This window comes from Atractosteus spatula, chromosome 15 (genome assembly GCF_055471065.1).
Source record: "Atractosteus spatula isolate fAtrSpa1 chromosome 15, fAtrSpa1.hap1, whole genome shotgun sequence".
NCBI classification, from domain to species: domain Eukaryota; kingdom Metazoa; phylum Chordata; class Actinopteri; order Semionotiformes; family Lepisosteidae; genus Atractosteus; species Atractosteus spatula.
The window spans coordinates 3,007,902-3,034,689 of record NC_142720.1 but is presented as its reverse complement, the minus strand read 5'-3'; the positions used below and the strand labels follow the sequence as shown (position 1 = coordinate 3,034,689).

Below are 26,788 nucleotides of genomic sequence, written 5' to 3'. Positions count from 1 at the left end.
CGCTCGCTGCTGCTCACAACTGCTGTGTTGTTTGAATAATCTTGTATTTGTTAGAATAGTGATTTACCTATTGGTTTTCACAAAGTTATGCAACCTTCTTTCATGTCTCTGTGCTCTTGACAGTGGCTGTGGTTTTCTTAGGCATGCCAACAGGAACTGGAACTGGCTTTGCACATCATGCTGCTCCAGTCAGAATCAAAGGATTGTACCATAGATGAGTATATGTAAAGTCCTGTTTACACAGGATGAGCTTGTCTAACATGTAGTGGATTCAGCCAATACTATCTGGAGTTTTGTTTCATACAAAATATATATTAGATATATATAGATATTTACCTGTTTTTACATGTTTTACAAACTTTTTTTAGTTAAGAATTTTGCAAATGCATTTTTCATTAAAGAAAGTTCATTTCTGTGACCTTTCTTGGTTCCATCTCCCAGGTGACTGCTGGCTCCTGGCGGCCATTGCCTCCTTGACCCTTAATGAGGACGTCTTGGCCAGAGTTGTGCCCAGTGGACAGGGCTTCGGAAACGACTATGCTGGGATCTTTCACTTCCAGGTAACGCAGGAAACAAAAACCCTTTTGGCCTCTGGAGATCTTTTTCCTTACTCTGACATGGGCTGTTGAAGAAGCCTGGCATGCCTAGGGCTTCCGCCTCGGTATGCAGCTGTACATCCTTCAGTTTGCATTGAAAATCTGACCTAAAGACACAAGGAGGTGAGGGGAGTATTAATTTCTTAGGGTGTTCCTGCTGTGTTACATTGTGCAGTATTGAGAACAACATTGCCAGAGGCCCTGCCACGATAACTTGTTGTATAGTCAAATCCAGAAGGCTTTTTCGGTGTCTTTATATTGCAACACAAATAAGGGGACTAAATTAGTTTAATTAAGGTTTGATTGTGTCAATTTAATGCTCTTCTGTTTGAAGTTAGTTACAAATTCAAATGGTTTACAGATACCTGCCCTTAGGGAGCAGCCATGGGGAGCCCTGGTGGTCGAGGTCTGGCCAGGTCAGGCTGCTGTGACAGTCTGTAATTACTGTCCCTGTCCTCACAGGTGCTGCTTGGCTTTCAAGAACCACTTGCCAATTAGAGGAGTAAGAGTGTGTTGAGATATTCAGTAACTAAAAATTGATGATTTTTACAAAACCAGTAATAGAACAGTCATGCGATATTTCACAGTGTTGTGCCAGTGTGCCCTTGGACAGCTCATTGTTAGCTGAAATGTGGTCGAAGGAAGTGTTTGGTTTGGAATAGGAAGTCAGGCTGAATCACAGCAATGAATTGTTACAACAATGAAAAAAGACAGAGTTTGTGATTGATTTCCAGAGTGATTGCCAATTATTATTCTATTTATAAACATATGAAAGGTTAAAATAATAATTTCTGACACTCCAACACAGCCCCTGTCCACCACAAGGGGCAGTAAGACAGCAGACATGCCCCCCTGTCGGCCGGGGAAGGGGGGCAGCTCTGGCTAGGCAGTCGCAGGAGTGGCTCACATGTGGCGGCTTGCCAAGAACACCCTGGCTGAGGCCTGAATCACACACTCCCAGCTGAGGCCTGAATCACACACTCCCTGCTGAGGCCTGGGGAATCCCAGTTACATTCCACTGATAATATTTCCCATTTTGTACCGGAGGCCCAATCTAGCCTTTTTGAGCATAAACATTTTGAGTCCATTTGGGTGCCTCAGCTTTGCAGTTTTTAATGGCTTGTGTTTTTTGTGTGACACCTGTGTGTGTGTCTCTGTTGTTTACAATGCTTCTGTCTTTATTTTGTCTTCTGACAGAAGGGCTCCTGGCTGTCCAATAGATATGCCTACTGTCAGAAGCAGTTAGCTAGACATAGAGTTCAGTCTTGGTAGAAACTGGCAGAAACTATAAATACTGTCAGGTTCAGATTCCTAACATTTCTTTTGTAATATTTTTGTCTTTATATTTTACAAAAATTATGATTTGTCCACAACAGCTGCAAGGCTGCCTTTGTAAAAATGCAAGTTTTTGCACGAGAGCCTTCTCTGGTGTGTACAATCTAGTAATGCTTAAAGGCAATTTTTAACCACTAGAATTTTTTTTCCTTGGATAGAAACAAATGTCTGCTGGTTTTATTAGCTGCAAGATGTAAACCAGTGTCCTCTGGGAGCTATGCTAAACACTAAACTCTTATACTAGGCTCTTGGCTGGTGGAATCAGACCTCCAAAGTTAATATTATTAACTAATACTAATATAATTAAAGCAATAGCAGGGAGACTCTGACTTGTTGGGATTGAAGAGGTGATGAGGGTGTCTTGGCCTTTATTAGTCCCAGGACAGGAGGAGACATGTCAAGCTTTGCTAGCCAGCACAGCAGCCTCTGAGCAAATGCCACATCTTGATGGGACAGGGCTGTGCACCCCACAACCCTATGAACACTGTCCACCCAGCTGTGTGTAGGTTAGTGTAATCTGGCCATCCTGAATTGCCCACTCTCACTTTAATACACGGGGAGTAGAACATCGTGCTTTCGACACACTGTGGTGAAGAGCCCTGAGATCCCTTATTGTCTCTTCATATAATGTATGACAAGTGTGGTACTCAAGTCAGAATGGATGATATTGCACTGGGGGGATATAAACAGTTCAGACGTGTATTGTTTTGTGCAAGCAGTTTCTCAGTACACACTTTCCCCTCTGTAGTTCTGGCAGTTTGGAGAATGGGTAGATGTTGTCATCGACGACCGGCTGCCCACCAGAGACGGGGAGCTGCTCTTTGTCCACTCAGCTGAGGGCTCGGAGTTCTGGAGCGCCCTGCTGGAGAAGGCTTACGCCAAGTGAGTAGGGTCACTGGTCTCTTTATAGACAGAGATCAGCATCTCAGGGAGATCCTGCACCCTGCTCTTTGCCAAGTGAGTAGGGTCACTGGTCTCACACACATGCGCTTTGACCCCAAGCTCCTCTCCCTGTCTGTGTGTCTCATGGAGAGCAAGTTGGGGTATCCTAATACAAGAAATTGTATATGGCCAATAAAGTGATCTTATTTTATCTTACAAGCTTGCGAAATGAAAATGTGTCTCCTGCAGGGTCAGCGGGTCCTCTGCAGTTCTGTCTCATCTCTTCGTTCACAGTCGTTCAGAACTCTGCTGTGTACACTCCCTACTCAGATCTACTTAGTCTTTGACATGTGGACCAGTTTTTGTAGTTTTTCGTGTAGATATTCATGCCGGAAAAAGTTTTTCATGTTTATTTAAATTTACACTAAAAAGGAAATTACAGTATATACAGTGCCCTCCAGAATTATTAGCACCCTTGGTAAAGATGAGCAAAAAAGGCTATGAAAAAATGTCTTTGTTGTTTGTCAGCTTGATCTTACACTAAAAATATGAGAGAAATCTAACCTTTCAGTGAGGTAAAATTATTCAAAGAAAAAAAAATCCTTATAACAAAATTTAAACATTTTTCTCAAATGTTTCTCAAATGGGCACTGTACTTACATTTAAAGTCTTTAGGAATGCATTTTTTTTTTAAAAAGTCACATATTAAGATTTACATTTGAAGTAAATTATTTTAAGGTAAATTAACAACAGTAAATTCTACATGTTTTTGCTTAAAACTGGGCTGTTCTTTTTTGTCATTATCGTGATTCATGTCCATGACATAGAGAGATTCAGATTCAATAAGACAATAATTAGTGCAAAGCCGAACTGGGCTTGTCTCCTGCAGGGTCAACGGCTCCTATGAGGCTCTGTCTGGGGGCTCCACCACTGAAGGCTTCGAGGACTTCACCGGGGGGATAGCTGAGATGTACGAGCTGAAGCAGGCCCCCCCAAACCTCTTCCAAATCATCAAGAAGGCCCTGGAGGCTGGCTCTCTGCTGGGCTGCTCCATTGATGTAAGTGATGATCCATTGATGTACTGTACTGTCTTCTGCTTTAGTGACCTTAATCTCCCATCTCATCTTTTCTGGTTTAGCATTCCAGTTCTGATCCATGTGAAGTTAAAACAAGGACCAAATAACCAACAAACGATTTTGGTATTCTACTTTGAAATCTGCCATACTTTTATGTACTTTGTCTCACATGTACTACTGTAAAGAACCCTACTTTTTTCCAGGTATAATTATCTCTCTTTGAGCTATGAAAAATGATTTCAACTACACGGTAGTGTAGAATCAGTGTGGCTGTTCCTATTACAATGTAGCTCTGTTGTGCTGCCGAGGCAGGTCAGTGTGTGCCTCAGGGGCCTGACAATGTTAGCCTCTCTCCAGATCACCAGTGCTGCCGAGACGGAGGCCATCACCTATCAGAAACTGGTGAAGGGACACGCCTACTCCCTCACTGGTGCTGTGGAGGTAAGCAGAGGAACGCCGGTCACTGCTGATGCCATGCAAAATCTGCTCAAAGTGTTTCATGCCGCCATCAGGAGGGACCTGATGCTGAGATGTGTCCTGTGTTGCAGGTGACGTACCGGGGACGCCTGGAGAAGCTGGTCAGAATCCGTAACCCCTGGGGTCAGGTGGAGTGGACAGGAGCCTGGAGTGACAGGTACCTGACTGAGGCTGATGAGAGAGCTTTGGAGGAGGGGGAATGGGCTGCATTTTAAATTTTTACAGAGGTCTCTAGCTCCATCCTCTTAAATACAGTGTTGTGTGTCATTTAGATAAGTGGTTCTCAAACTGTGGTACGCGTACCGGAGCGCCACCAGCTGGTACGCCATACAGATGCAGCCATTCAAAATGCGCGGGCGATACCGCATTATTTTGCGGTACGCTGTACGCAGTCTACCGCAAGCTACCGGTAAATACCGCGAGTTACCGTAAATTCTCCTATAATACGACAAGCAAAATAATAGTATCCGGAATTTCCGCAAGGTGGAGCTAATAAAGCTCAACCTCTCATGTTTGAGCTGTGGCCATCAAAGTCTTTAACGAAGATATTACTAATAGTATTAATAATGAATGACCTTGGACAAGCTGTAAGTGTAAACTCAAAGTATTGCCCTGGTCAACATTCTTTTTTTCATTGACCATCTTTGTAAAAGTAACACCACAGCATTTCGCAATCACGCATTTGTTTCCAATCATGCAAAGTACAGTGATTCACCATGCCTTTCACATGCTCATAAAAGAGATTGATTTAGGAACATAAACATATTACCGTATGCAAACTGTACTGTATACAGTATGTATATGTATATTTAATGTCTTAACTGTGCCCGTTTAAGTATTGAATATTCATATCTAATTTTACCACTGAAGGGAAATCTTAGTAGCTGAGCATAAAAAGAATAGGAGCATACTGCAACGCGTGTGAAGGCCATAAACGATATTAATTTTGGAACATAAACATACAGTATATGGCTGGCCTCGGTACTTTAAAGAAAACATACACGAAACATGGTTTCATTATGACCAGAATCGGTCTTGAGATATTTTTAACTTGATTTACAGTATTTGAGAGGTATGTCTTAACACCGATACTACAGTGCTTAAGTACTGCTCACGTATATGTTTCTAGGTTTATATTATGCATTTCATACGGTCAAATTACTTTTGAGCAACTAATAAGAAGCGCGAAACGGTATGCGTTTTAGTTTCGTTTTGTGCTGGGACCCGTGGATTGATTAGAGATATCAAGTACATACAAGTCATTTTTTAAATGTTGTAGTTCGTCTTGAAAAAATGTTACGAGTACATCATCTATCAACAATTACACAGGTTCTGTTTCCATATTGCGGATTTTGGTTACGTAATATTATTTTCTAGATTTCACGTTGTGAATATATGATTTGGGCAAACAGAGCCGCAAAGAAGTACATTATGGGTTGTTGGTTTTTTTTTTTGCAGTTTTATCTAGAACAAGCGATGCTTAAACCTTTGTCTGATTCTTGTGAAACTATCCACACGACAGTTACAGTACCTAGGAGTTGACTTCAGTGATGTCACTGATGGGATGTTTCTAAAAATCCATCCTCTGTAAAACGTCTTCTCTAGTTGTCCTGCATATGTATTCGCTAATGAAGCTGTGTGTTCTGAGCCTGGATCTCTACATTTCTGTATGAACCAGCTTAGAGGGCTAAAGACAGCTTGTGTTTAAATTGAGTGTAAGGCAATTTATGCTTCTAAAGTCATGGTCAGCATTTATTATTGTACTGTGCTGTAAACTTGTTCTGTGCCAAGTCACATTATTTTATAGCGTTTTTATAGCGTTATCAAATCCGGTGGCGCTGTGTGTTAGTTTCCTGACTCCCATGTCACATGGTCTGTGATTGAAACTTGTAAAACCGGTTTAATTCGTCACAGCCAGCACTCCGGTTGTAAAGTAGAAGCAGGCGAGATTTCCAGCGAAAAACACCTCCCCCTTCTTCAGGTGTGAGGGTCTTCTGCTCAGAATGAAACGCTAAAATGTAATGTAGGCTCTGAATGGGTTCAATTGTGATTTGGGCTTGATTAAGGTCGCTGCCTTTCATCTAAAACCCTACTTGAATCCTTCTAAACTAAAAATCAATGTTAGTGAGTTCTAAATAAAGAGGTATCCAGGTAACAGTGAAACGGGCGGACAGTCTGGGGAGATCGCCCGTTTTCCATGTAAATAGTTCCCTGGTTCCGCACCCCTTGGTGTTTCTCTCGCTCTCTCTCGGGTCACCTGATCATTAGCTCGAAAGATTTGAGTGCTTTGTGTATATTCTAATGGTAGTGGGGGCAGGGTGTGTGGGAACAGGTTTGGTTGAAATTGCATTGGAGATCTATGTTCTTCACATCTGAAACATTTTCTCTGAAAGCATTTTCTTCGCAGTTTAACCGATCTTGTTACAACATGTTACAGTTTACTATTATTAACCATATTAATTTTAAGTGCTTAATGTAAAATCTTGTAAAAATATATTTTCATTGTTCAAATATACATTAAGTCTGACTATCATATAATAAGTTAAATACAAAACTAAAGAAAAAATAGGGTTAAATATAATTAAAAATATTTTGCTAACAATGTTAACTGTTTATGAATAATAAAATGTATTAACTAAGGAGTAGGATGGCACAGTTGTTAGTATGTTTTTTGTTTTGTTTCTTTTTCATAAATACAACAGTAGTACCTGATGTCTCAGTGGCTTTCAAAATTAAGTTATGCATGCAAACCTGTGAACTAGAAAGATAACTAAGATATCCATCCATTTATAATGGTGGCAAAGTGGTTAGCATTGCTATCTTGCAGCACTGGGGTCCTAGGTTCAATTCCTGCCATCCTGTGTGTGTGGGGTTTACATGTTCTCTCTGGGTTACATGGTTTTTCTCCATATGTGTGATATGACTCCCTCTCGCACTCCAAAACATACTGGTAAGTTAATTGGTTTATGGGAAAACTGGCCCTGGTGTGTGTGTGTTTGTGTCTGTCTGTCCTGTGATGGACTGGCGCTATGTCCAGGGTGTATTCTGCCTTGTGTCCGTCGCTTACTGGGATAGGCTCCAAATCCTCTGTACTGGATAAAGAGATTAGAAATGGATGGAAGTAAAGGCACTGTGTGGATGGAACTATACACAGTGTTAGAAACCCACTATGAAATGGCAGCATCTCACTGAGAATAAAACATTTTATAGTGCTGGCTTAAGGAAACAGCCTTTCCACCTCTCTTGCACATCAGTATCCATACCTAGTTATTTAAACAAATTGCCTATAATTATAAACATCTTAATATGCTGGCTCTTTGGATCCGCATCAGCTATGTTTGCCCATTCCTTCAATTCATGTGCATCCAACACACAGTTCAATGCCAGCAACTACACATAATCTAAAATACAATCCTTATTTCAGTATCTATGTAAACATATAGTCTGTTAACTTCATCATCTTCATCAAAAGTATGCCTAACCCCATTAGGAAGTGTTCTTGTTATAAGTGTATTCCTCAGCTTTCCCCAAATTATCTTCTTCTTACCAACATCTCTAGTCTTTTATCCTGCAATAACTCAGCCAACACTTAAATCTCCAAAAGCTGCTTGTGTTAATTTCTTTAAATCACAAATATCATGTGTAAATACTGGCCATGTAATACTCTGCATTGTGGAATAATAGTTTATTTTAAAGGGAACTAGAGAAACTAAGAACTAGAGAAATCAAGAAAGGCTTTTTTTCTAGAATTAATAAATGCACATCCTGTTCACTGGGGAAATTAAATCCACACTGAGCAATCTTCAATATGTTCAGAATATGACAGCAAGAATCCTATCAGGGATGCATTACACCTGTTTTCAAGTCCTTGCACTGGTTACCTATCAGATTTCGAGTCAACTTCAAAATCCTTATCCTCCTTATATACTGTCCTACAACTGTTATTATTGATCTCCGAATTATTGTACTTGACATGACTTCATTCAGCCTTTCCTGAACGTCTATGACAGGCAGAGAGAGTGCTGTTTCTGGTGCGATCTTTTGCAGCTGACATTTCACTGTTTTAAATGAACAAGAAATTAGATTGCTCATAAATCACTTATTCTATATAAACACAGCGTAATTGCCCTCCGAAAATCCTCTTTTTCTTGTTCGTTATAAAGACCTTGATCGAAACTGATTTTAGATGTCAGAAAGGATTTATTCTCTCTGTATTTCCTACATTGCTTTGTCGAGATTTTAACTTTATATCTAACTTTATATCTAGGCTCAGATTTCAACTATAAATCGTACAGTAATTAATAGCAGTAAATACTGATGTTTATACATAAAAAAGTCATGCCTTGGAGTATAGACCCCCAAGGAATGCCATAGACTCAAACTGCAAAATAAACACATACAGAAAGAAAGTATTTGTATTGTAATTGCAAATCCTGGTACTGTATGAGTGATTGGTATGACTTTCCTCATTACAAATCTCTTATTAGAATTTAAATTTCTCTGTAACTCCAGGTCAGAACAGAGAAAATGTAACTGCCTTAAGGAGTTTACGATTATGAAAAATAGAAGGATAAGCATGATACGTATGTCTTCTGTCATTTTCTAAGTCATGTTACTGAGCACCAAATCTTATTGAGAATATGAATCCATTTAAGGTTTATACCATTAAAGTAACGGTTTATTCCATGCTGAAAATGTTTGTACCAGACTTTTTTGAGGCCTATTTAATTGTGTCTGAAGTCTGATGTTGTAAATTTTATTGTTAAAAAGATCCATGAAAATGTCACTACTAAAGTTAGCTGGTACTGTTGGTATTGTAAGTGGCAAGTAGAGCTCATATTTTAGATTTTGTGTAGTTGCTAGCGTTGAACTGTGTGTTGGATGCACATGAATTGAAGGAATGGGCAAACATAGCTGATGCGGATCCACAGAGCCAGCATATTAAGATGTTTATAATTATAGGCAATTTGTTTAAATAACTAGGTATGGATACTGATGTGCAAGAGAGGTGGAAAGGCTGTTTCCTTAAGCCAGCACTATAAAATGTTTTATTCTCAGTGAGATGCTGCCATTTCATAGTGGGTTTCTAACACTGTGTATAGTTCCATCCACACAGTGCCTTTACTTCCATCCATTTCTAATCTCTTTATCCAGTACAGAGGATTTGGAGCCTATCCCAGTAAGCGACGGACACAAGGCAGAATACACCCTGGACATAGCGCCAGTCCATCACAGGACAGACAGACACAAACACACACACATCAGGGCCAGTTTAAATCTAACCTCAGAACCTTTCTTTTCAGAAGACTTAGTGTCTGTATCTGCTTCATTTTCTAATTTTGGTAGCACCTCTAACTGCTTGTCTTTCTTATATGCATTTACTTTGTAATCTGTGGTCCTTTTATCTGTTTTTACATCTACTGTATTGCTTTGAGATGCCACCTTTAATGGTGATATATCAAATAAAGTTTTTTATTACTGTTATAGGGAAACATGATCAGATTTAAAAAGATCTAAAGTATACTAGTTTGTCACTCTTCTCATTCCTTTTGCTAAATGACTTTTCATACTAATCTGATCAATCTAACTGCCAGTTTTCTGTGCTTTCTCTATCCTGCTAGATTTGCAATTATTCTGAAAATTTTCATCTTGAAATAACTCATTTCTAAATACCTTTTTCACTGTTAACATCTTGCAGCAACTCTGCGACAAAATATACACTCTGACAGTTCATCCTGCTACCAACATTAAATAAAACAAATCTTAAGATTTCTATATTTATGTCTTTATTTAGTGGTTTCATTAGTGACAAAGGCTAAACTTTCTTGGAAAAATGTCTTTTACTGTATGTGTTGCGGAAAAAACTGACTCGCGTTAACAAAATATGTTTACAAATCCTTTCACCTGGCATTTTCGTAGTTAGAAATTATGAAACGCTCTGTTAAAAGCAAGGGAGTTTTTATGTCCGTTGCAGTTCTTTTGCAACATGAATATAATTATATCGTTATTAATTTCTTGAGATACGCGATTCCATATTATATTCCCTTTTAATCAAATTCTAAAAGTACGCTTGTTGACTCCGGTATCGCGTTAGTTAAAGACTTCGATGCTTAAAATGTTTAGGGAGAAATGGAATACTGGTGTGTATGTTTTCTTTAAAGTACCGAGACCAGCCATATACTGTATGTTTAAGTTCCAAAATTAATATCGTTTATGGACTTCACACGCGTTGTAGTATGCTCCTATTCTTTTTATGCTCAGGCACTAAGTAAAAGGAGATGCTTCATATTGCTTGACTAATTTTAAAAACTAAGTTAGAAATGCAGACGCTCCCTCGGTGCGCTGCTCTGGTGCGCCGGCTCTTACACAGTGCCTGTCTGCCGTAAGCGTTACAATATACATACCCAACACTGCTTGTACCCATCTGTCATGCAAATAAAACACCTTGAATTGAATTGAATTGAGGGGAGAGGGGGGGAATACTAAAGCCAATACTGGCTCAATACCCTCGATGGGCTTTGACGTGCTAATGCGTTGGTTTAACAGTCCGGGTGTGGCAGGCTTCCAGTGTCAACTCAACTCGATTGGAAGACAATGAACGTATTTTGTGATATTTAGAAATATAAATTTGTTTGGTGCGAGTGAGGTTTTATTTAATCTCTGACCAAGGGAAACGTTTCATTTTTTCAAAGAAATGTTTGTTAAAAAATAAAGTCATAGTTCTATGGGATTCAATCACAGACCATGTGACATGGGAGTCAGGAAACTAACACACAGCGCCACCAGATTTAATAACGCAATAAAAACGCTATAGAATAATGTGACTAGGCACAGAAAAAGTTTACAGCACAGTACAATAATAAATGCTGTCCATGACTTTAGAAGCATAAATTACCTTACACTCAATTTAAACACAAGCTGTCTTTCTGTATGAACCTCTAAGCTGGTTCATACAGAAAATGTAGAAATGCATTAGCCTGATTATGATTAAAAAACACATAATTAAACACGCGTTTGTGATTTAAATCAGAACACGATTTAAATCAATATAAATGTTTATATTGTAACGCATACTGTCCAGCCTCCATTTCTCTATAAAAATTTACTCTGTTGCACACACACGCACAATAGAAGCAGAAACCTCTGTCAGAAGGGAAGATATGTTCAAAATATCGCAAATATCGATCATGTTGCGATATTTTGAAATATAAAAGTCAATTGATTGTCCATAATATCGCTATTCTATTTTTTCGAAGAAATGTTTGTTAAAAGAAAAGTCCGGCACCAGCTGGATTCGAACACACAATCTGCCAGTCGGTAGTCACGCACCTAGACCAGTAGGCTACAAGACAGCTTGCATGAACAGGCAGGCGAAACAGCCCTACACAGCCCTGTCGCAGCACACGAATACCGTTATTAAATTCTTTAGATACGCGATTCCATATTATATTCCCTTTTAATCAAATTCTAAAAGTATGCTTGTTGACTCCGGTATCAGGTTAGTTAAAGACTTCAAAGCTTAAAATGTTTAGGGAGAAATGGAATACTGGTGTGTATTTTTTTCTTTAAAGTACCAAGACCAGCCATATACTGTATGTTTATGTTCCAAAATTAATATCGTTTATGGCCTTCACACGCGTTGCAGTATGCTCCTATTCTTTTTATGCTCAGCTACTAAGATTTCCCTTCAGTGGTAAAATTCAATATCTACAACGGGCACAGCAAAGACGTTTACTGTAAGTCTTTCTACGACAGACCAACGGACCACGAGTGCCCCTGTTGGTCAACCAATCACGTACTGCGGTGCCACGCGTCATCTTGCGTCACACTGAGCGACGCCACCTGCGGTACGTGTCTGTAACGCGCACTTTGAATGGCTGCATCTGTATGACCCTGGAACTGTGTTGTGTGCGCTGAAAAATCGGGACGGGTTTTCATATTTTCTATTTTAATACAAATCGAATACGCAACCTACATACTACGATACAGCGCGTTCTAATACTTGAGTGGGCACAGAGCTACAATGTAATTCTATACCACTCTATAGGAATGCATGCTATGAACGTAAGTGACCAATTGTATTTAAAAAAACTTATCTCCAGCAAATAGAGAGGTAGGAGAATGTGCATGATTTTGGAACAATGCCAATGTTGTAAACACAGGAACGCATAGAAATGCATGCTAGGAACGCTGGTAATCTTGTGAGCACAGGAAAGTGTGATAGATAACAGAAAAATATTTAAGAACTGTTCTAGGTTAATTTGAGAAAAATACACCGAGCGTCTCTTGTGTTTCGCTCCCATGCATGCGCATGAAATAAAAACCTTTTAACTTCTGAGACAGACTCCTGAAACGGAAACGGGGAAAAATGCAAGCTTGCGGATTGCTAAAGCAGGTGAGCCCCACACTATTTTTGAAGTGTGGAGAAAAAGCTGCTAGACACCTCGACCTGCTGCCCCCTCTGAAAGACACAGTCACTCATAGAATTATTGAAATGGCGGATGATATCAAAAGTACGCTGGTAGAGTGCGTTAAAATGAGCAGATGATTTTCACTGCAATTAGATGAATCTGTAGTCGATTTGGCCAATTTGATTGTTTACGTTAGATACGAGTTTGAGGGTATGTCCCATGAGGACTTTCTGTTCTGTAAACTGCTACCAACAGGAACTACAGGAGAGCACATATTTCAGCTTCTGAATGAATTTATCGAAGAGAATGGGTTGACTGGATAAAATGCGTCGGAGTTTGTACAGACGGTGCTAGAGCGATGACAAGCCGACACAGCGGTGTAGTTGCACGAATTAGAGAGGTTGCTGCGAAAATGAATGGAGGCACTGCAGCATCCACTGCGAGGCCTTTGCCGTCAAGAAAATGCCTGACGATTTAAAATCTGTTAGACTCTGTTGTGAATTGTATCAAGGCTCAAAAAATGAATTCACATTTGCTTTGCTTGACTAAACAGGCTCACCCCTCTCACTGAAATGGTGCTTTTTTATTGTTTATTTTTATTTGTTGTTGTTCCTGTTTTTTTTCTGTAAAAAACTTTGAGAAGCCACCTTTAAAGGCGCTATATCAAATAAAGTTTATTGTTATAATATGTATCATATGTGTGTGTGCACACGTGCGCTCATGTTGGTCTTTGAGAATTTCTGGGGTTCCTGTGAGAAGATGACTTGTAGGTGGTACTTGGATGCTTCGGTTTGATCAGGGGTGGTACTTGGTCCGAAAAGTTTGAGAACCACTGATCTAGATTATCAATTCAAACTCCACTGAAAAGGGCTATGGACTAAAATTTAGGCCAAAATAATTTAGTCCAGGTGTCTGAAAGGGGATAAAAAGAAGTTATTGAGTAAAAACGTGCACTCTCCTGAAGCAAGTTTTAGGCCAAGGGAGAAGTTAGGAGGAGATTGGAAACGCGGTGGTCACCAGCTGTCCTTCTCTCTTTGCAGCTCGTCTGAGTGGAACTACATTGATGCCTCAGAGCGGCAGAATGTGAAAGCAGATGATGGAGAGTTCTGGTGAGATAATCCTCTGGTGCTTTCGCTCATTCACGCGGTCTGGAGGGTGTAAATCTGAGTTACATATTGTGAATGTGAAATGTCAAACATTAAATGTAAAATTAAAAGTACGTTACATATTTCTTCTCTGTCATTAGTGGAAAGTGTGCAACAGGTTGCAGCCAGTAAGTTTTGAAAGGGATCAAACTGCTGTTTCTGTTTCCCTAAACTGGCACATCCCAGTGCAGAGTCCGGTACCTGCCAGTCTTGTGAAAGCCAGCAATGTAAAGAGGCATCAGAATGAAGTGAGACAAAGGAAACAAAGTGTTTTTGTCATTGACGGTTGCGTCTGCTCTCTGCTTGGGGGCAGGATGTCGTTCACGGAATTCATGAAGCAGTACTCACGGCTGGAGATCTGCAACCTGACCCCAGACACCCTGTCCAGCGACTCGTACAAGCGCTGGAGCGTTTCCAAGTTTGACGGCGCCTGGAGGCGGGGCTCCACCGCAGGCGGCTGCAGGAACAACCCCTGTAAGGATGAGGACTTGACCACAGTGGTCCGCAGGGCTCAGGGCTGAGCGTTACCACAGCGCTGTAGCACTTCTGGGTTTCACATGCTGCGCGAGATATCAGCAGTGCACACAGCCTGGGACTGATGGGTTGCAAATTTAAAAAATCAATCCCATCTGCACCCCAGAGTGAGTAATTATGTGTTTTGACAATGGGAATCCAAATCCAATAGGGTTAACTGAGACATATTTATTACATACTGTATTACGTGACCATATCAGCTTTAACAGTTTGGGAAAACAATTTTTTCATATGGTCCTTTGGGGCTTCACAGGTTTGTTCAGTCTCTACCTTTGTGTTTTGAATCACAGTAATTAAATATACTAATGAAGAAAGTCTTCCTATGTCCTTGGATTTGTTACAGAAATGTTTGTGGTTGCTCAAAATACACACTGTTTCTATTCTGTTTGCATTTAGATAATATATTGATATAACTGATTGCATTAAATGAAGCCCCCCCATGCACCAGCGCATTTTGGACACGCCCCCCTGTTTTCATCCCCGTATTCCTGCATGACTTTTTCCCCAGTGTTTCCTCACTATTTCGGATTGTGTCGTCCGCATAGGGTGTGGAAAGAACTGTTCCGTTACATTTACGCCTGCTCTTCCCCCAGACACCTTCTGGATGAACCCGCAGTTTGTGATCAAGCTGGAGGAGGAGGATGACGACCCTGAAGACAATGAGGTGGGCTGCAGCTTCGTGGTGGGTCTGATTCAGAAGAACCGCCGGCGGCTGAGGAAGGCGGGCGAGGACATGCACACCATCGGCTTCGCCATCTACGAGGTGAGCAGACCTGGAGTCAAGCGATCCCATAAGGCATTGCCAGTAACCTGTGTGAAGAATCTGGAGTTTTGTCTGCTTGTGTGTGGATTGTAGGAAAGTCCAAGGATTGCCTCTGTCTCTGACGCTCTGAGATGTTAAAAATATTTTCATGTTTCGTCCTCTTCATTGATAACTGATCAGACTCTTCACCTGAGCCTGTGCTCACTGAAGACATGGCAGCGAGTGACCTCTGGGTCTTTGTCTCTTTCAGGTCCCTCCACAGGTGAGCCCCTGTCTGAGAAGGAACTCCAGCACAGGGACTGTCATGGAGTTCCACACCACCAGAGAATCAGACTCATTGTCCTTATCCTGGTTCAAATCTTTTACACATTCGTTTTCAAAATCTTCTCCACCTGTTATCTGTCACAGGTCAATTAGTATCCATTCCCATTCCCTGAAATCCAATATGAGAGGGTCTTACTTCTGCACAGGTGCCCCAAACAGAGAAAAACGCTGTTGCTCAATGGAAGGAAAAGACTATGAGCTACATCGTATGATAGAGCTACACACATTTCTTTTTAAAACTTGTTGATCAGATCACTGAATCAGAGCAGTTTTCAACAGAGCTACAGCTTCTCTGTCCTGTAATTTGTCAAGTGAGAAATGTAGACATGGAGGTTGATACTGGATTTGAACAGAAGTCACTGGGTGTTTCTGCAGCTTGAGCAGCCTGAAGCCATCTGTGACACCAAAGAAGAAAGCAACGGCAAATTTACCAAATTATTTCTTAGCCATTTCATGTGCTTCCTTTTAAATGCATTCCTAAAATATTAAATTGCTCAAATTTAAGGTAGGTATTTAAAGGCGTTTATATGGGAATTGGCTGGGGGATCTACTGGAAAATTCTAATACTAAACCACCTTCCTATTTCCTGTGTGAGAGATCAGAGGAGTACAGGGACAGTGTTGTACCTGAGGAGTGTCCTGAGTTTGTTACCTGCGTGAGAGATCAGAGGAGTACAGGGACAGTGCTGTACCTGAGGAGTGTCCTGTGTTTGTTACCTGTGTGAGAGATCAGAGGAGTACAGGGACAGTGCTGTACCTGAGAAGTGTCCTGTGTTACCCGTGTGAGAGATCGGAAGAGTACAGGGACAGTGCTGTACCTGCAGGATGTGGTTTGTGTGCCACCGAGCTCCTGCTGCACTCCCTTGTCTGACTCCCTTGTCCTGTGCCCTCAGTTCCGTGGTCAGACAGAGGTGCACCTGGACAAGAACTACTTCCTGACACACGCACAGACCGCTCGCTCTGAGACCTTCATTAACCTGAGGGAGGTCTCCAATCACTTCAAGCTGCCCCCTGGGGAGTACCTCATCGTTCCTTCCACCTTCGAGCCGCACAAGGACGGCGACTTCTGCCTGCGCGTCTTCTCAGAGAAGCAAGCCGAAACACAGTAAGGGTTTACGGAGGAGGAGGAGGAAGAGGATGTCAGGTTTTTTTTAAATGTTCTTCCAAAAAACACAGATATACAAGACAACCTGCCCCCTCATGGCTTTGAACAACATGACTTGAGAAGGAGCTGACTTGTCAATACCTTTCTGAAACTAAGAATGCATGTTTTGCATATTTACAGTACTTTTTAATAGTCTTAATTTCTTTAAACAGACTCTGTCTAAACAGATAGCAGATGAAGACTCCGTAAATGGCCTCTCTTTTCTGAATGGGTTTGCAGTGCTGCTCCTGTCAGTACAGGATCTGGCAAATGTGTACAGGGTAGATGGGAGGCAGAGGGAGGGAAACAGAAGGTGAAGTTTGTTTCAGAAAGAGAGTCCATTGACAGCCCAGAGGGTGGTGCTGCAAGACTAGCTAATTATATAGTTTAATCTAATAGCCAACAAGAAATACTGCTCTCCCTCAGCACAGACAGCACTTTCAGATTAGCTGTCAATTTTCCAAACACTAAAAAGCTTTGGAAGGGGGAAACTGTTCATGCATGTGGGGAGTAGTAATCAAAACGTGAAGAAGAGGAAATCTGTAAGGAGAGGAAGACTCAGAGTTGCAGGCAGCATTTATGTGTTTTAACGTTACAATAAACATTAACAGCCTAGAACCTCCAGAATCTGGAGTGGATGTATGAGAACTGTGTCCATTGCTAATGAACTAAAAGATTTAACTAGATTATATGTTAGTATAATAGTATCTATCCTATTCATAAAAGCTTCTGTTCCTGGGGGAATCTTTGAGGACTCAAATTCTGCTTCAGCTGGGATTTAGGAAATGAGAACACTTGAATTGGCTGTCAATGACAATGAGTGTTGGTTTGTCACCTACAGTATTGTTGGCAGTTGCTTAAGTAAAAGAGTCTTTGTTGAACATGACATCAAAATTAATCATAACATAACATCAAAAGTTACTCTTGAAATTATTTTCCAGGGAACATTTGTCATCTAATCTTTGTTTTCTAAAATTCTGTTTTCTGAAAAATGTCAGAACTTTCATGTTGGTTTAGATATTTTGTATAATTGCAAGGGAAAATAAAATATTACATGATTATAGATAGAAGAACTGATAGTATACACGAAGACTGATACAGATTTTTCTCTTCAATACTTCAGAGTCATAATGTCTCTTTCAGGGTACTGTAATATCCTAGTGTAATGCAATTATTGCAAACTGGACGGTATGTGCAGATTATTTAATCACTTATTTGTGTTTTAACTTTATTCCAGACTTCGTGAAGATCCTGTTGATGCGAACTTGGTTGATGTAAGATGTCATTTTGAATTAATTTTACTCCACATGATTATTTCAACTTGCACTAAAATTCAGTGTATTGTACAATGAATTTGCACATTCCACACCAGTACTGTATTTACAGTATTTTTTTTTGTTCGTGAACAGGAGAAGGTTTCTGAGGATGAAATTGACGCAGGCTTCAAGAACCTGTTTGTCAGGCTTGCCGGATCGGTGAGTGTCGGCCAAACGGGAGGTTTATACCTGTAAAGTCTCAGTCCAGAAGAAAGATTGAACCAGGACACCTGTTAGTACTGACCAGCTTGTTCTACTCTTCAATAGCTTTGAAATGCAGCAACTTTGAAGCAGGATATCAGGAAGGAATTGCCCTGAAAGTAAGAGCAGGACAGGGCTGAAAAGCAGAGTCCAGCGCATCGTCACTTGTTAATACAGCTGTTTGCACAGAAAGCCTTTAAGTGATTGTTTAATTTACATCCTGATGAGTCTGAAGATGACAGCTTGCACACAGTGCAGGTTGGGTTTCCTCTTGATGAACTTCCAAAGCCAGAAGTGATCAGAATGTGTGAGGCTGAAGTGTGTCCAGCACAAGTGCTCGGACAACTGGCTCGATATGTGAAGGATTTGCCCTGCAGGATTTGTCTGCAGGCAGACCCCTCTCTTTGCGGATATAAGGCTCAGTGTAATCTTCAACGTTGGAGGCTCCCAGTGCAGCTGAAATGTTGTTGCTGACACCCCTAATCATGGCCTGTCTTGGCATTACTCACTTGGCTGTCCTCCCCTCCTGGGGGAGCAGCTGATGCAGGTCAGGTCTTTATTGCACAGTTCTACTGCAGCAGCCTGGTTCTGGATTGGGGACCCACTGGGTGGAAAGGGGATGGAGATTACCATTGTCCTTGTACGCATTGCTTCACTTTGTTCTGGTTTTGAAAATGTTATTTAAAACCAGTTCATAAAAATATTATATTTTTCAAAGGATTTGGATTTGCTTTGGAAAGCAAAGCAAAAGTACATTCACAGCATTTTGCTGATTACAATACTTCAGAATAAGTCTTTAAATATAGAACAAACAGCAAAACTGATACACACACAATTGTGAAAAATTGTTAATTTTGGGAAAGACAAGGACAGTACAAAGAGTTTGTGATTTGGGAACCATGTCCTCAGAGGTTTTGGTTCTGATTAGCTCTGTAGTCTCATGTTTCTTCATACCATATGTTTTTATTCACAGGACAATGAGATTTCTGCATCAGAACTGAGGACTATTTTTAATAATATTGTCTCCAAACGTAAGTCCTCTTTTCTCCCTTTTAAAGATTGAAGTTACATTCAACTTTTCAGTGAAAGTGTTACAATTTTGTCATCCATGCTATTCAGAACTAACTAAACCATCTGTGTTAAAGAGAAGGCAACTTTTGACTGTTGTTAACTTTTGCTCTATGCTCTTAATGTTTTACAGGCTCTGATATAAAAACCGATGGCTTTAGCTTGGAAACGTGCAGAGTCATGGTCAATCTAATGGATGTATCCTATCTCATTGAGTTTTTATTACATCAAGCATGTTATCAAAGTGAGTCATATTTTTTAGTAGTTTCCTATAAAAACAAGAAAGGCATTTTATGATTATGGCCAGCAGCCATATCACTCTGTAACTCACAACTGGCAACCTACTAAAGCTAAGCAGGTGTGAGCCTGGTCAGTACCTGGATGGGAGACCTCCTGGGAAAAACTAAAGTTGCTGCTGGAAGACTAGGCTGCGCAGTTGAGCAGGTGATAGAGGTTGGGGTACCCTCTGGTGGCCAGATGGTAGAACTGTAATATTTGTCTTCTCTAGAACTGATTAATGTAAGACCCTACTCGCTGGGGTACCTAAATCCATTCTGAACAAACTTCAGTATGTCCAGAACTCAGCAGCCAGAATCCTGACCAGTTCCCGTGTGCAAGTGATCACATTACTCCTGTCCTGGAGTCCTTGCACTGACTTCTTGTGAAATTCAAAATCCTCATGCTCACCTATATATTATACCAGCAGCCATATCACTCTGCAACTCACAACCCACTGAAGCTAAGTAGGTGTGAACCTGGTCAGTATCTGGATGGGAAACCTCCTTGGAAAAACTAAGGCTGCTGCTGGAAGAGGAGTTAGTGGGGCCAGCAAGGGGTGCTCACCCTGCAGTCCATGTGGCTCTTAATACCTCAGTATAGTGACGGGGACTTCGGATGAGACGTAAAACCAAGGTCCTGACTCTCTGTGGTCATTAAAAATCCCAGGGCTTTTCTCGAAAAGAGTAGGGGTGTAACCCCAGCGTCCCGACCAAATTTCCCATTGGCCCTGACCAGTCATGGACTCCCCACCTAATAATCCCCACCTATGAATTGGCTTCATTACTCGGCTCTCCTCCCCACTGAGAGCTGATGTGTGGTGAGCGTTCTGGCGCACTATGGCTGCCGTCGCATCATCCAGGTGGGGCTGCACATTGGTGGTGGTGGAGGGGAGTCCCCATTACCTGTAAAGTGCTTTGAGTGGAATGTCCAGAAAAGCGCTATATAAGTGTAAGCAATTATTATAATTATTATTATTTTATTGTACCATTACCATGAAAGGGTAATTTTTAAAGATGTAGCTATTTAGCAGTAGAGTGTCATGAGCTTAAGTCTTGAGAGTTTTGTGCTGGGAGGCTTGGGGCACTGCTGGCGCAGCTCGCCGTCCCAGGACTGCAGGTGGACCTTAACCCCCGGGCAGGACAGTGGCAATGGCAAGCTGGGAATGGCAGAGTTTGCCACCCTGTGGAAGAAGATCCAGAGGTACCTGGTAAGAGCTCTTATGGGAATTCAGATGTTCGCACATACAGTATCATATTTCTGAACATCAATTTTACAAATACTTTCTTATGGTGTCTTCCAGAGCATCTACAAGAAGAACGATCTGGACGGGTCTGGCACCATGAGCACTCCTGAGATGCGCATGGCCCTGAAAGAAGCAGGTATCTGACATTAGAGGGAAGAGTAGACTGATGAAGGGGAGGTGCTGTGTTTCCCTAAACATGTGTATAAAGGATTAATTGGCTTTGCTCTGCCTTTTGTTAATAGTTGGATTTCTACTACAGGTGCTTATAACAGCCAGTGCAATAGCTGTTGAGCACATGCACTGTAGCCAACAATATAGCATCCACTCCTGTGAGTTCTGGAAGACTTGAGAAGTCATGATCCCAGTGTGTTGGTGGAGCAACTCCCAGTGTGAAATTTAAAAGACTGAGAGTGTCCGCATAGCTAGGAGGGACTTTGTACTGTGAATGTAGTGACCACTGGGCCAGGAAGTAGCACCACAGAAGATAAGGCTGTGCAGGAACTCCAAAAGAAAGATCATAGCTATTGGGTAGATTTTATGCTTATATTGCAGAATCAAATGACCAGACAAAGTTGAGCTTCTGAACATAAAATCTGTTATGTTCAAACTGCAACTGCTGGCGAGCAGGGACTACTGTAGGATTTACTGTAGGTCTGATCTAAACTAAAATCTTCTGCATGCCTGGTCTCCTTACACAGTAACCATGCTTTCCTGGAGCAGAGGAAATTAAGAGCGTTATTTACTGCACCATTTCATTTAGCATAGAGCATGAAGATCTTGTATCATAATGACTAACTACAAATGGAACAGATGTGGCAAATAGCCTTCTCTCCTTTGTCACTGAAGAGAGGATGCTGCTGACCACGTGCTCTTTTCCTTTGACCAACAGGTTTCACCTTAACCAACAACATCCACCAGGTCCTTGTGGCCCGCTATGCTGAACCCGACATGACTATTGACTTTGACAACTTCGTGGCCTGCCTGATTCGTCTGGAGACAATGTTCCGTGAGTTCTCTTTTTCCCCTTGAGAGTCCGGCGTGCCAGTGACTGGGAGTGATTTTCTCAAAAAGAAACAGAGCTGAGCGACACTAAAGTTGCTTCCTGAGTGGCTCGGTCTGCAATGTGATCTCTCTAGCACAAGCTGAGCTCTGTGATCACGGGTTTGAACCCGGGTCACATCAGTAGCAGACAGTGACAGGGATTTCCCAAGCAGTAGCACTGTGGTGGGACGATGCCGAGTGCACGATGAGATTGTTTGGCCAGGGTTTTCTTGGCTCTTGCGCAGCGACGCCGTGACCCTGCGTCCTCCTGGTGCCGTCGGTGAGGTTGGGCTTCTCCAGTCCACCCTGGGGCTCCAATGCAGGGCGGTGCTTCTTTCTCCGTGTTCTCCCCTGTGTGCCCTTGTGCATCTCCTGGCTGATGAGGCCAAATTGGAACTTTTTGGTCTGAATTCTTTGCATAGTGTACTGTATAACAAAGATGCAACCCAGCACATCTGTCAGTCAGCACCACCCCTACAGTGGAGCATGCTGGCGGCAGAATCGCACTGGGGGGATGGTTCACTTCAGGGACTGGGAGGCTTGTTAGGACTGAAGGAAAATGGACAGAGCAAAGAACAGACAAACAGAACAGGAATACCTCTGTCTATCTGCTAAAGACCTAAAACTGGGGAGAGAATTAACCTTTCATTAGGACAGTGATCTAAAGAACAAGGCCAAAGTTACTCAGGAGTAACTTTGGCCTTGACTGGCCCAGACCGTCCTTTTGAGAATCTGTGATAAGACTTAAAACTTTTGGCCGTAACTGATCCCCAAGCAACGTGAGAGAGCTCAATCACTAAAGATGGAAGCATATCTGCATTAAAGAATGGGCAGAGTTCTTAGAGACTGACCCAAGAAGACTAATTGCTGCCGAAGGTGCTTCCATCAAAAATATATTTCATAGGTCTGAATACATAGCCAATCAACATATTTTAGTTTTTGCTGACATGTATTGTAATTCATCAAGCTCTAAAAGTCTTGTGTATGAGCATTCAAGTTCTGAATCAAATATTTATTAGAAATGTGTATGCGTAATTCTATGAATTTAACAAAATGGAACACCATAGGAGGGGTCTGAGTACTTTTGCTAAGCATTGTACTCAAAGTTTTTCATCACTGTGTACATCTTAAAAAGCTTAAATATCAGGTCTTTTTCTTTCATTAGGAGTCTTTAAGAATGCTGACACAGAGGGAACTGGGGAAATAGAGCTCAACTTTTACCAGGTGAGACATCCTTCCTGAAGTGGAACATATTGAACGAAAGATATTGGCTCTTCAGAAAGTAAAACGTGTTCAGGCTGCGATGAACTGTTATACCGTCAGCAGGGCTGCTGCTATGGAGTTTCCATAGGGGACGGTAAGACATCTGCACCCCTGGCTGCAGACTCCCTTCCCTTTTCTTGAAGAAAACATTCAATGAGCACTTCACCAGAAAGAGAGAATAGTGCACAGAATAACACTGTGAATCTTTTAAAAAATCTTTCCAGAAAAAGTGGAAAAGCCGATCAATCTTGGTATTTTTAGTATTTCACGTTTCAGTTAAAGGAGTGTTCGTAAAAGTAATTCCCTATATTTTTAGTCTTACCAAGCTAAGGACACGTCCACTGGACAGAATTGAACCAGATCTAGAGTTCTGGCAGTGTTTAGTGTTCAGGAGCTTGTCCTCACTCTCTGCGCTGGCAGCCATGTCACCTTGCAACTCACGACTAGCAGCCCACTGAAGCAGGTGTGAGCCTGGTCAGTACCTGGATGGGAGACCTCCTGGGAAAGCTAAGCTTGCTGCTTGAAGAGGTGTTAGAGGGACCTGTAGGGGGCGCTCACGCTGCAGTCTGTGTGGGTCCTAATTCCCCAGTATAGTGACGGGGACACTATACTGTAAAATAGGCGCCGTCCTTCAGATGAGACGTAAAACTGAGTTCCTGACTCTCTGTGGTCATTAAAAATCCACAAAGAGTATGGATGTTACCCAGGCATCCTGGCCAAATTTCCCATTGGCCTTTACCAATCGTGGCCTCCTAATAATCCCCATCTCTGAACTGGCTTCATCACTCTGCTCTCCTCCCCACTGATAGCTGGTTTGTGGTGAGTGTACTGGTGCACTCTGACTGCCATCCCATCATCCAGGTGGGGCTGCACATTGGTGGTGGTGGAGGGGTGCACCCATTACCTGTAAAGCGCTCTGAGTGGAGTGTCCAGAAAAGCGCTATATAAGTGTGAGGAATTATTATTATTATTACCAGTTAGATGACACTGCAGGCAGCTCCTGTGACCCAGGGAAAGGTGAGAGAGTGCAGCCTGTGGCCCATGGCTCACCAGTGGCCCTGGAGAGGTCTCATGTGTGCTGCATGTTTCAGATGTTTCCAGATGTTTAAAATGTGCTTTGTGCAGCTCTTTCCAGCCTTGATAAAAAATTAAATTGTTACGTTCATCAAAACATTCTCACATTTAAATTAGACTTCTAGTCAAAGAAACCGAAGTCCAACCTTTTCTATTAAAATCTTGGTCTATGTTTCATTTAAAAATAAATGTTTCTTGCATCATTGGTGCTGATTAGTTATAATCGTCTGGTGCTCTGTGGAAAGTTAGGGCCTTCAGCAGTGTGCTGTGATTGGAAGGGGTTTGGGAGGCTCTGAGGCAGAGACGGTGATGGAGAGTGGGGTCAGACTCCCAAGTGCCCATTAGCACTGACTTCTCAGAGGGTTTGAGAGGAACACTGCAGGGACATGCTGAGACACGACCGCAGAGCCAGATACCACGCTCACGTGCTCCATGTTTGTCTCCCCAGTGGCTGACTTTCGCCATGATCTAGAAGACCTCTGGCCAAGCCTTCAAGCAAAACGGCAAAACCCCAAGGCAAAGTGACCAAAAAGACAGGAACTGTTGTTATTGTTGCTAAAATTACGTTTCTTTTTGTATACGAATCATTTTAAATGCTGCATTATATTTTTATGTATTGGACAGAATGGACATTAAAGTAGGACAAATCTTGTTTTGGAATGGAGCATAGCAATAAATCTCTGTTATAACCACTACAAAACTGGGTACTGCCTTTTTGTCTTTTAATTTAATTTTAATTTAACTCCAGAAATTGTTTCTGGATGTTGACTGCTGTATTTAAGACACAGTGATCTGTGGATGTTTATTCTAATATTCTGCAGTTTCCATCATTTGAGAGTGTTCCTTACAGAACCACATTTATAGTTAATTTATATCTTAATGCTATTAAGATATAATTTATTATTCTTTGAATATTGTTTACTGTACATATTGTTGAAAATTACATAGATCTAAAGGAAGGAAGTATTGGTAAATTAGAATTTCTTGATTAGATCATTCTCTTTTCTGTGGTCAAGTTTCTAGCACACACAGTCAGCTCCCTGCTTCAGTCGATGTGTCTTGGTTTGGGACGAATTTTAAGATCCTTTTTCAGAAATGCCACTGGCTGTGTGCAGGATCTCTCACCTTGGAAGCCTTAAGAGTTACACAGTGGATTCTTCATTTTTCATTAATGCTTCTGAACACTGGTAACCATACAATTCTGGCCCTTCTGAAGGAACACCAGGTTTTATTTTTAACTATCTTCATGTTAAATGTAAAGATATATTCAGCATTTGAAAGACAGATGCAGTCACATTGATATGTATTTTTTATTGTAGTGCTAGAGCTCTGCATACTTTTTCTGTTACCTGCCATCCACCACACCTACCCTTTGAAGCTCTAAACTGTGACCAGTGCAGCTGTGGTTCTGGATTAAAGCAGTTGTTCCATCCCAGAGGCACCTTCCTCATTCCTGCTCGGAGAGCCGCCAGCAGGTACTGCGCTTCCGAGTAAGGTCATTTGCCAGTGGCAGATGGGCCCGGCTTGAGAATTGACAACGGTCCTGCTGGGACCTGCTCCTGCTGGGTCCTGCTCCTGACTTTGGCTTCTATGTAACCAAGGTATCTTCAGAAAACTTTCAATTTCCTGGTAAAAAAAAAACTTGATTATAATATGGACTTGATGGTTGTTCGAAAACTGCCATCTGCTCAGGCTGTTATTCATAACTTTACTCAGTGTAAACAGTTGCCTTACATATAATCTTTGTACAGCTGAATGCCCTAAAGCAACTCCACACAGGCATGTTTTGATTTACAATCCATTGAAATTTGTTGAAACAATTACTTCCGGTGACAAGACAGTAGGGTGTGGAGTGTGACATTATTAAATAGCTCCAATTAATTACAACAGAGCTTGTTAGGGTGTTAAATGTCTCTGTAGCTTATCCTTTTTTATGCTTTTATTCAAAGTTGGTATCTGACAGTGGAAAAAAAAATTGAAGGAATAGTATAAAATAAAATGTATGAAAGGTTCTTTGCTAATTTTAATCAGCAAAATGTAACCTTCACAGGAGCCAGAGAACCCACTGCTAATTTTAAAAGACATATGTGGTTGAAATATAAAAGTAATGAGACTATGCCAAAGTATTCTCTTTGTGGCTGTGTTTCTCACACTTTCATTCAGAAATATGCAATCATGCAAATCAGGTCTGCTTGTCCAGTCTGATGGAGAGAGAACCCTGAGGGACAGAGAGGCACATTGCAGTTAAAGGTAGGAGACCACTGTCTTTACTGTGAGGGTACAGAATTTCAGGGAAATATTCTAAAGTCTTAATCATTTTGTTGCAGACTGATAAATATTTACTGCTAACAGTACTTAATGTGAATCTTCCTCCTTTTAAAAGTTAAGATGCTATTTAGTATGACAGTGTTCGGCACGGCAGTAATGTGTAACTGAGCAGTTCACTCTCTGTCTGTGGGAGAAAGTGTGACAGTCTGACCTCGAGCCTGATAATACACGTCTTGGACATGTCTTGGCCTGTCCTCTGATAGGACACACCTGTGTGACGTAAGAAAGCTGCTGTCAGCAGTGTGCAGGAGAAGGCGGGGAGAAAAGTGAATGAATTTACAGGTTCAGG

The 26,788-nt window shown here is 41.5% G+C and overlaps 1 protein-coding gene across 1 annotated transcript in view; it reads left to right on the top strand.

Annotated features, from left to right (window-relative positions):
* LOC148819818 (calpain-2 catalytic subunit-like) overlaps positions 1 to 24,863 on the top strand; it is a 32,726-nt gene extending 7,863 nt beyond the window's left edge. The window contains exons 3-21 of the mRNA XM_088934038.1: positions 442 to 560; positions 2,680 to 2,813; positions 3,703 to 3,871; positions 4,247 to 4,330; positions 4,438 to 4,523; positions 13,818 to 13,886; positions 14,236 to 14,396; positions 15,050 to 15,219; positions 15,470 to 15,481; positions 16,436 to 16,647; positions 17,924 to 17,960; positions 18,096 to 18,161; positions 19,177 to 19,234; positions 19,405 to 19,469; positions 20,689 to 20,757; positions 20,851 to 20,929; positions 21,683 to 21,799; positions 23,000 to 23,058; positions 24,620 to 24,863. Of these exons, the coding sequence (XP_088790164.1) occupies positions 442 to 560; positions 2,680 to 2,813; positions 3,703 to 3,871; positions 4,247 to 4,330; positions 4,438 to 4,523; positions 13,818 to 13,886; positions 14,236 to 14,396; positions 15,050 to 15,219; positions 15,470 to 15,481; positions 16,436 to 16,647; positions 17,924 to 17,960; positions 18,096 to 18,161; positions 19,177 to 19,234; positions 19,405 to 19,469; positions 20,689 to 20,757; positions 20,851 to 20,929; positions 21,683 to 21,799; positions 23,000 to 23,058; positions 24,620 to 24,643 (1,790 nt within the window). The 3' untranslated portion in view covers positions 24,644 to 24,863. The remainder of the gene's footprint in view (positions 1 to 441; positions 561 to 2,679; positions 2,814 to 3,702; positions 3,872 to 4,246; positions 4,331 to 4,437; positions 4,524 to 13,817; positions 13,887 to 14,235; positions 14,397 to 15,049; positions 15,220 to 15,469; positions 15,482 to 16,435; positions 16,648 to 17,923; positions 17,961 to 18,095; positions 18,162 to 19,176; positions 19,235 to 19,404; positions 19,470 to 20,688; positions 20,758 to 20,850; positions 20,930 to 21,682; positions 21,800 to 22,999; positions 23,059 to 24,619) is intronic.
* The last annotated feature ends 1,925 nt before the right edge of the window (positions 24,864 to 26,788 follow it).